Source organism: Leptopilina boulardi, unplaced genomic scaffold (genome assembly GCF_019393585.1).
Source record: "Leptopilina boulardi isolate dan_hultmark-lab unplaced genomic scaffold, ZJU_Lbou_2.1 LbouV2_274, whole genome shotgun sequence".
NCBI lineage: Eukaryota > Metazoa > Arthropoda > Insecta > Hymenoptera > Figitidae > Leptopilina > Leptopilina boulardi.
In genome coordinates this window covers 86,029-96,561 of record NW_026137834.1, presented here as the reverse complement: position 1 = coordinate 96,561, position 10,533 = coordinate 86,029, and the positions used below count along the sequence as shown (strand labels likewise).

Sequence of the window (10,533 nt, the reverse complement as noted above, 5' to 3'; positions counted from 1 at the left end):
TAATAGTGCTACACTGCTAGCGACAAAAAAAAATCTACTGCAAATAAAATCATCTGTTGTTTCCAACAGGTATAAAACTTTCCATCTTGTTAATAGTGCTAATCTGATAGCAGAGAAGCAATTCAGCTGGCGACAGAAGAGTATCTTCTTAAAATAAAATCATCTGTTGTTTCCAACAGGTATGAAACTTTCCATCTTGTTAATAGTGCTAATCTGCTAGTAGAGAAGCAATTCAGCTGGCGACAGAAGAAAATCTTCTTAAAATTAAATCATCTGTTGTTTCCAACAGGTATAAAACATTCCATCTCGTTAACACTGCTAACTGCTAAAAGAGAAGTAATTCTGTTAGCGACAGAAGAAAATCTTCATAAAATAAAATCGTCTGTTGTTTTCAACAGGTATAAAACATTCCATCTCGTTAACACTGCTACTCTGCCAAAAGAGAAGCAATTCTGTTAGCGACAGAAGAAAAACTTCTTAAAATAAAATCATCTGTTGTTTCCAACAGGTATGGACTCTTTTATCAAGGTAATAGTGCTACACTGCTGGTGACAAAAGAAAAATTTACTGAAAATAAAATCATCTGTTGTTTCCAACAAGTATGGAATTTTTTATCTTGTTAATACTGCTACTCTGCTAACAGAGGAGCAATTCTGCTAGCGACAATAGAAAAATCGTCTTAATATAAAATCATCTGTTGTTTCCAACAGGTATAGATTTTTTTATCTTGTTAATAGTTCTACTCTGCTAGTAACGTGATTTTCAAGAGACACCCCGAGGCGAAATTCGAATCCTCTTTAGCTTCCCTTAGAACCTAAATAGGTCCTCTTTTGGATCTTGTAGACTCCCCTAGACCCTCCTTTGAATCCAAACGTGGAATAAACAGAAATTTGCGATTGGTTGAGGAAGCTAAAGAGGGTCTAGTTCGATTTAAGAAGTATAAAAAATACAAAAAAAATAGTCTTTTAACCCTTCAGCAGTCGCGCTATTTTTTGTTTCTCACTCGCACTGCAACAGCGCCCTATATGTTGAGTAGTGTTGCGTGAGACTTTTTCTCACGGCGCGATCGTTGACGGGTTAATTAATTTGATTAAAGCAAAATTAATTTCTTTTTCACACAATTTTTTTAATTACCATTTAAAACTGAAATCAACATTTTTAGACCCTACTTTGAATCGAAACGTGAAAGAAAGGGAAATTTGCTACTAGTTGAGGAAGCTAAATAGGGTTTGTTTAACCCTACTTTACTCCTTGTAAAGCGGGCCTTAAATTTCGCCTCGGGACATGAAGAGCATATGATTTACATGTATAGCATAGCCTTTAATTAATATGTTTTAAGCCTCACATCTTCTTCGTCTCTAAATTGAGTCCGACGACACGATGCTATACTCATATTCTGATTGGTGCAGTCCGGACAAATTTTTAAGTATACTACTGCTAAAAGGTGGGATTCCTCGGTAGTATCATTAAATGCTCATTAAGTGTCAATAAATAGGGTCTCTTGTATATCTAATATTCGACTAATTTATAAAGACTTAGGGTGCTTTATACCCCCAGTATTTTGGTTAAGCAATCAACTGGATTGAATTGTCAAGGTTGTATAACTAAATTTGCATGGCTCTGACAAATATTACATTTCCACCGTGAAAATTGAATTTTGTTATAACCAATTAAATTCAGTGATTTTCCGTGAAAATTCAATCCAGCCGATTGCTTGACCAGAATACTATAGTTATAAAAGCACCTTTAAAGTGACTTTCTAGTTTAGAATTCCAAAAAAGTCGATTTTTTTGCTTGAAAATGTTACTTAGTTTCAGAAAATTACTGTCCCAAAACGTTTTTTAAAAAATATGTAAAGAAAAGTTGTTATCATAGATTGTTTGATAGCCTTAGTTTAAAGTATTATGTTTTGGAAACTTTAAACACGTTTTTCTCGAAAACACATTTCTCAAACTGGTGCATAGCTTTTCTCCATATTTACCGAACCGATTTTAAAAAGTTCAAAATCATTCGATTCTTTATTTAAAAAACCAGAGACACTGGTGAATCAGTTAAATACACTGATTTATCAGTAAAAATTCACTATGTAACCAGTTATAAGTATACCACTTATTCAAATAAGTGAAAATACACTGGCGAATCAGTGAAAATTCTATTAATTCAGATGAAGATAGATACCCCTCCCCTACCTCCCCCATAGCGGGCACACGAATTTATATGGAAGGCTGAAAATTGGTATTTTTTTACGAAAAATTACTATGTACCCCCCCCCTAGTAGTACACTTATGTATTTTAAAGTGAAAATTATAGGAAAAATATAGCGAACTTGATTCGGATCGATTTACATAGCGTTGTCAAGGAAAAATAAAAATTTCGAAAAAAGTGTTTAATCCCCCTAACGTTCACAATATTCAACCCAGACAGTTTATATTTATTTTACAAATGTATTTTTATGTGAAAATTACAGGAAGAAAAAGGGAATCACGATTGGAGTTGATGATTCATTTTATCAAATTTTTAAAGAGAAATGATAATTTTAGAAAAAAATGTGTATTCGAGAAAAACGAGTTTAAAGTTTCCAAAACATAAAATAGTACAGAACCCTCTATTTCAGTGCGAGTTACACTCGCACTTTTCCGAGTTTTTAGGTTTATTGTCTAGAATAAACCTTTATGAAGAGATTCCCGTTTGAATTTGAATTTATATATTAATGGTTGTCCGGATTTAAGTGCATCAAAAAAGTACCTTTTAGAATACGCCACCTACAGCTACAGTTAATAGTTGATCCCTGCATGATCCCTATGATGAAATCGCGACGATTCTCGTCGATAGGACGGACGGACCGTTCAATGAATGATTATAATTCTTGGATTGATCGTTGTGCAAAGTCCTTATTTTTTTATTACTTTATAATGAATAATACGTTTCGAATGCAAAATTTTAATTTTAAATCCAAATAATATTTCTGCATAACTACATCTGAGTAAAAAATTAAGTTAACACTGTAAACAAATTTCAGTATTTTAAAACATTTTTTCGATTGTAACTTATTAACTCAATTTTTTAACTTTATTATTAAACTAATTAAAGAACATAAGAATGTCTTAAAACAATTAAATTCTTTTAAAAAATTGAATATTAATCAATTCACCTTTATTTTTTCTAGGTGAGTGGCGTCGAACTCCCGACACTTTTAAAGAATCTTTTTTGTGAGTTTGAAGAATTTTTATTTAAAAGATTAATTGAATTTGTTGTCTTCAAATGATTTTGCACATAAGGTGATCGAGAACGATATGATGTGGTTTTATGAAAATGTTTTGAGTCTCTTCGTGAATGGTGTGATGACCGGGACAAATGTTGTGGGCTGGCTGAATGATTTGGATGAATATGAGAATTTGTTCTAGTCTTGAAATGGGGTGATCGAGGACGATGAGATGTTGTTTTATGAAAATGTTTGGAGTCTCTTCGTGAATGGCAAGGTGACCGTGATAAATCTTGTGTGTTAGATGAATGATTTGGATAGTTATGCGAATTTGTTTTAGTCTTCAAATTAGGTGATCGAGAATGATGAGATGTTGTTTTATTAAAATTTGAATGTTGTTTGGAATTTCTTGGTGAGTGGTGAGATGACCGAGACTTTTGTGGGTTTGAAACATTATTTGAAAGAGTAGTTGAATTTGTTGTCTTAAAATAATTTTGAAAATAGGGAGATCGAGAACGATGAGCTGTTGTTTCATGAAAATGTTTTGAGTTTCTTCTTGAGTGGTGTCGTGACCGGGAAAAATCTTGTGGGATAGATGAATGATTTGGATGATTATACGAATTTGTTCTTATCTTGAAATGAGGTGATCGAGAACGATGAGATGTTGTTTCATGAAAATGTTTTGAATCTTTTCGTGATTGGCGAGGTGACCGTGACAAATTTTGTGTATTTGATGCATGGTTTGGATAATTATGCAAATTTGTTCTAGTCTTGAAATGATTTGGTAAATGAGCTGATCGTGAATGATGAGAAGTAGATTCATGAAAATTTAAATGTCGTTTTGAATCTTTTGGCGAGCCGTGAGATGACCGGAATGAACTTTTAGATTTAGATGAAGTTCTTGAAGGATTACGTAACTGTTTTTTTGAATTTAGAAGCGAATTTTCATTTGAATGAAGGCAGTCAGAAATGCATGTAGAGCAAAACAAACACTTTGAATAGTTACGCTCATCATTAAAATTCTTTAAAAGTTTGAAAAGTTGTGAACGCATAGTTCTTCTGTCTTTTGAATTTTCAGTTTTGAAATTAATCTCTAAATCCTTAGATGAATTTGGGGGTGAAGAGGACAGTTCTGTTGTTTTTTTTGTTGCTGCTGATGTTGCATTTGGATTGTTTGTGTCTAAATCCTTAGATGAATTTGGGGGTGAAGAGGACAGTTCTGTTGTTTTTTTTGTTGCTGCTGATGTTGCATTTGGATTGTTTGTGTCTAAATCCTTAGATGAATTTGGGGGTGATGAGGACAGTTCTGTTGTTTTTCTTGATGCCGTTGATGGTGCATTTGGATTGTTTGCAGATTGGAATAAAAGTGATAAAGGTAGAGATGATGATTGATTTAACGTAGGCGTTGGAATTTCAATGACAATTGGTTCCTTAATTTTTGACTTAATTAATTCTTCGATTTTTTGAATTTCTGAGGCACGAGTCTCTACAATAATTTAAATTAAATCATTTTTAACAAAAAACAGTATAAATGGTTTATGGTCAATTTGCAATATGCCAATTTGTTTAACTATAAAAGAGTATATTAACTGATTGACAAATTACACAGCAAAACAAATTTGGGTCAACTTTTGGACCCGGGAAAGTAAGAACATTTCTTAACGAACTTTTTTTACGTTGAATTCGAATCTGTCGTTAGATTTTCTCTAACACGTCAAATTTCAAAATGTCCAATAAAATATGTCGGGAAAAATTAAAACTTAATAGCATTTGCTTGAAACTCGGAAGTTCTTGAGGTCGCTGATTACGAATATGAAGTCAGATTTTTAATATTAAAAATGGCGGACGAAAGAAGGATTCACACACACATACATACATTCGGACAATTGATCAGGATCTCATATAACATGTTTCCATATGGAAAAAAAACTTATTGTTTTCACCATTTATAAAAGTTGTTATTGTTACTAGGGGGTCTTTGGGGTCTCTGATTTCAAATACGAAGTCAGATATTAGAAATTCAAATGGCGGCTCCAATATGTCATTCTGTTTGATTTATATTTTTTGTCCGCCATATTGAATCTGTCATGTTGAATTTTTAAAATTTAACTTGAAACCCGCCATTTAAAATTTTAAAAATCTGATTTCAACTTTGTAATCATAAAAAATATGTTAACCGACATGTTATTATGATATACATAGTTGATTGAGAAAAAAATATTTGTTCTTTTGGTTAAAAAATGTAAACAAATGTCAACATATTTAAACTGCGACAAAAATTTTGACAAAAGAATTTATGAATATAAATAAATCAAAACTATTTACTGCCTTTGTTTATATACTTATGTATTTGACGCGTTGTGAAGAAAAGGATCCCTATTGTAAATTCCCGTATGAGATCCCGTATAAGATCATATGAGTTTTCTCATATGAGATACTACATGAGATCTTACGAGAATCCTATATGGAAAGTCATGAGAAAAATTTCATGAGTGTCCATATAGAATTCTATATGAGATCTCACATAGGAACCCACATGGGAATATGTAGTAGTTATTTAAAAACTATTTTAGGTATATTTAGGACATATTTTAGGTTTTAAACATAAAATAATTTTGCTTTATATAAAATGAACTCAAAATTTTGTCCGATTTTGCGTACCTCTTACCGTTTTTGAGATATTCACAAATTTTATTATTCAAATTCCTATCTCATATGGGATCCTATATGGACACTGATGATTTTCTCCTTACGAGATGTCCTTATAGGATTTCGTATAGAATCTCATATAAGAAACCATAAGCGATCTTATATAGGATCTCATATGGGAATTAACAGTAAGGATTTAAGAGTCAATAAATTTCATATTATGTTTACAATTTTACTATTACGCAATTAAGAAAAAGAGTTATATTAATGTAAAACTGACTCAAACATAACCTTAAAGTGATTTGTCTCTTAGGCCCCTTTCTTCGCGATGCGTCAAATGTATATTATTTTGTGATATTGTAAACTTTATGGAAGATCATAATTTATGCTCAACAAACTTTAAATAATATTTGGCAATGATATAATTTTATATAATTAAAAGTATTTGTAATATAAATTTAATTACCATTTCTTAGATCAACGTTTATTTCTTTGTTAGATTTATTACTGCTAGGCATATTTATATTATTTTCAACATAATCTTGGTCTTGAGAGGCTGTAATAAATGAAATTATTTATGATTAAAATAGAGCTTCAATATTTTTGATTTAATTCTGATTTTATTTTTTTACTCTTGGAAAAGTAGATTCATAATTTTTATTAATATTTTTTAAGCCGTTCACAAGTTGTGAATCGTTAATATTTTTAAATATTTGATGTTTTGAATGATCTTAACTTCTTTTAAAATGTTGGTGTCAATTTTAATTTTTTCTATGAAAATTATATGTTTCTAATTGAATTTCTTAATACTGTTATGACAACCATAATTTCCAAAGTTTGTCCAACTTTAAAATTAATAGTTGGCCCAACTTAATCTGCCGATGGTTGAGCAAACTATACAAATGATAACGGTTCACCGTCCATTGATGAGGATGGTTGGTCCGACAACTCATCATAAAGTCCGACAAACTTTAAATAGGTAGTAGTATCAACATTAAGAAAATTAAAAAATCTAATTATTTATACAATTATCACATTATTTATTATCGGAGACTTCACATATACTTCTACCTATTATAATTAACTGCTATTGTCTACATACATTTTCGAAAATATCTAGTGCTCGCTAGGATAAGACCCCCTAACCTAACGCTCTACAGCCAAACACGCTGCCCATTACGCTACGTTGACATGGGAATATAAATACAAAATCGAGTTGATAAGTTGTGACTGAAAAAAATAATAATTTTGAAGCAGAACAAAATAAAAATAATAATTTACCCACATAATATTAATAAGTATTATCAAAAACAATAATTTGTGAACTTTTAAACTTTTTTTTATCTTTAGTTTTGTCAACCGTCGAGGCAATCATGGCAAAAGAATTTGACCAGCCAATAATTTTAAGTCGTTTAAATTTAGTTTTTGTGAGTTTTTCCAACCAAAAATTATATATATATATACCCAGATAACACATGTACTAGTACGGTAGTAGCCCGAGGCGAAATTTAAATCCTCTTTAGCTTCCCTTAGAACCTAAACAGGCCCTCTTTTAGATCTTGTAGACTCCCCTAGACCCTCCTTTGAATCCAAACGTGGAAGAAAGGGAAATTTGCGACTGGTTGAGGAAGCTAAAGAGGGTCTGTTTAACCCTACTTTACTCCTTGTAAAGTAGACCTTAAATTTCGCCTCGGGAGTATAATACTAGTACAGCGTACTAGGCGTACTGGTACTGTACCAGCCATGTACCTTCGCACGGTACCAGGTACTGTACTAGTACGGCGTACCGGTATGCAATATCGGTAGAATACGAGTACGACGTACTGAAAACTTTTGTGACTTAGTATAACGTACTGTTATTGTACTGGTACAATACTAGTATGATGTACAATATAAAATATTATATTATTATATTAATAAAGATTTTAAAAAAATAAAAATTAGGTGCTTTAATTATTATTATAATAAAATTATTGATTTTCATAATTGTTTTAAGTAAAAAGCAGTAAAAATCAAAACCTTTTTACAGAAATGTGTAAATAAATTTACTTGATTTTTTAATAAAAAAAATTTTTATTTTGAAAAAATTGGCACTTGACCCCTTTTGTCATTCAAGGCTTCAATAATAATTATTACATTATGTAGTTCATGTGACTTAATGTTTCGTAATGTATAACTTAATGTCGCCTACTGTATAATTTGAAATCCATTATTTTTTATCACAGTTATAAGGATTTAAGAATAACAGTTTGTTAATATCATATTCTAATGTTAAATACATTTTTTTAATATGCGCATCAACCAATCAAAAGGGTATAAAAAAACTATACAAACTAATACCAACAAAATTTTTTTATTTAATTAGTCACAGAAAAAAAATTGTTAAAATATACGCTACTCTTTGGTACTAGTGATTTACCTAGGTGATCTTCAAGAAAAAAAAGTTTGACTGAAATGTTTTTCTAGATATAGATAATGTTATAGGTCAGTATAGAATAGAAACAACAGTATAAACTAATTTTTTCTGCACTGTATCAGTACTTTTCATTTTGTTAATTTGCACTAAAGAAATAAATTTTTAGTATTCAAGTGATACACAAAAGTAATCTATAACTCGATATTGCATTCATATCTTCTTATGTTTATTCATTACATAAAACTATTTGGTATAACACTCAAATCTTTAAAATATAATAAAAATTTTATTACCATCTAATACGAGCTTAAAACTTCCGTCATTATCTGATTGTGAGTTTTGAGAATCTATAATATTACAAAAATCATTTGAATAAAGAGAAAACACACATTAGTTATATAACTTATTTAATCTCATTGTGAGGTTAAATTAGTTATATAACTAGAGTTTTATCAAAACCTTATTTTATTTATCTTTTCTGTCATATATATAATAAAAAATTAATTACCACTTAAGTCTTGATTTATATTTTTCGAAATTTCTGAGTCTCCAGGTGCTGTAAAGAAGTAATGTAAATTATTTTCAACTATGAAAAGTAGTATTTTCATTATTTAATAGGTAGTAGTAGTTCGTCGCATATGTACCCAACAACAAGGGTGGAATTGAATGGAATTTAAAATTTTATTTCCTTTTAATTCGGAAAATTTCCTCTTTTCATCAATTCTATTTAGGGGAGACCGGGGCTATTTGGCGCAGGGGTTGCTTGGCGCACTTGAGTTTATTCAAAAGTGTTAAGTTAAATTAATTTTTCTCTTCATTCAACCCTGTTGAAAATTCCTATGTGAGAACACATATGGGATCCCATCCAGGATTTCTTGTGAGTTCTTATGTGGGTTCCCATACAGGTTCACACATAAGATCCTGTATGAAAAGGTTCCTGGGATGAACTTGCGTGAGATCAAGCGCACGATCTTATGTCTCTGTAAAAGCAATAACACAGGATCCCATGAGGTTTCCTGTGTAGGTTCCTATATGAACAACACGATAAATAGGAACACACATGGGATCTTATCCGAGATCTTGTATGAGTTCTTACATAGGTTCTCACATATAAGAAGATTAATAGCAGCTTAATAAGATTTTATAGAATGCTTTTATATATATGCTATTAATCTTCTTATATGTGAGAACCTATGTAAGAACTCATACAAGATCTCGGATAAGATCCCATGTGTGTTCCTATTTATCGTGTTGTTCATATAGGAACCTACACAGGAAACCTCATGGGATCCTGTGTTATTGCTTTTACAGAGACATAAGATCGTGCGCTTGATCTCACGCAAGTTCATCCCAGGAACCTTTTCATACAGGATCTTATGTGTGAACCTGTACGGGAACCCACATAAGAACTCACAAGAGATCCTGGATGGGATCCCATATGTGTTCTCACATAGGAATTTTCAACAGGGAAGTTAAAGTATTTAATGCACTTGATATTTGGCACTCCAAAGTAATTTTTTAACCTCTTAATTTTTTTGTGATATCTCTTTAAAAAATGAATTGTAGAAGAGCACAAATATTAAGTTTTGAGCTCTATACATTTGTTATTAAGAAACAAAAAAAATTTCGATTTATATTAACAGTTTTTTTTTTAAATTAATAAATATCTCAAAAGTACATTTGGGGTTAGGTGGCGCGGTTATTTGAAAATTTTGTTAAATATTAATAAAATGATTAAATGAAGTTGATTATATGAAATTTATACATTAATAGGCACCAATTACAATCCTTCTCAAAAAATTTAATCAAATAATGGGTTTTTAAATATTCACAACGTAATTATCAAAAAACATATAGGTATATTTTTTGATCACTTTACGACTTCATAGAAAATGCTTTTAATTTAAATGAACCCGTGTGAAAAATGCCACGATCTTGCCCCCAAGACTTCGGGGCCCCCGGCGGGGGCGCATGAGGGCTGATCCATATGGCGAATCCATGAGGGCCAACGTAGGGGCCCCGCATGGATTACCCACATGATCGTTTAGCAAAATTTTCTAAGTCCAAAAGTTAAATATTTTTTTATCAACAAAAAATTAATGTTTACAATGATTTAGAACAACAAAAAACGCGTTTTTAATAAAAATATATTTAAACTTTAAAAAAAAAACACTCTCACATATGGCAAGAGACATGAGGGCCAACGTAGGGCCCGTATAGATCGCCCACATGATCGAATAGCAAAATTTTCTAAATTCAAAAGTCA

The 10,533-nt window shown here is 31.1% G+C and overlaps 1 protein-coding gene across 1 annotated transcript in view; it reads right to left on the bottom strand.

Moving 5' to 3' along the window:
* Positions 1-3,162: 3,162 nt before the first annotated feature.
* The window catches only part of LOC127281703 (putative uncharacterized protein DDB_G0282133), a 41,465-nt gene continuing 34,094 nt past the window's right edge, over positions 3,163-10,533 (bottom strand). The window contains exons 19-22 of the mRNA XM_051305553.1: positions 8,776-8,823; positions 8,561-8,614; positions 6,318-6,407; positions 3,163-4,688 (exon numbers count right to left, since the gene is read on the bottom strand). Coding sequence (XP_051161510.1) covers positions 3,163-4,688; positions 6,318-6,407; positions 8,561-8,614; positions 8,776-8,823 — 1,718 coding nt within the window. The remainder of the gene's footprint in view (positions 4,689-6,317; positions 6,408-8,560; positions 8,615-8,775; positions 8,824-10,533) is intronic.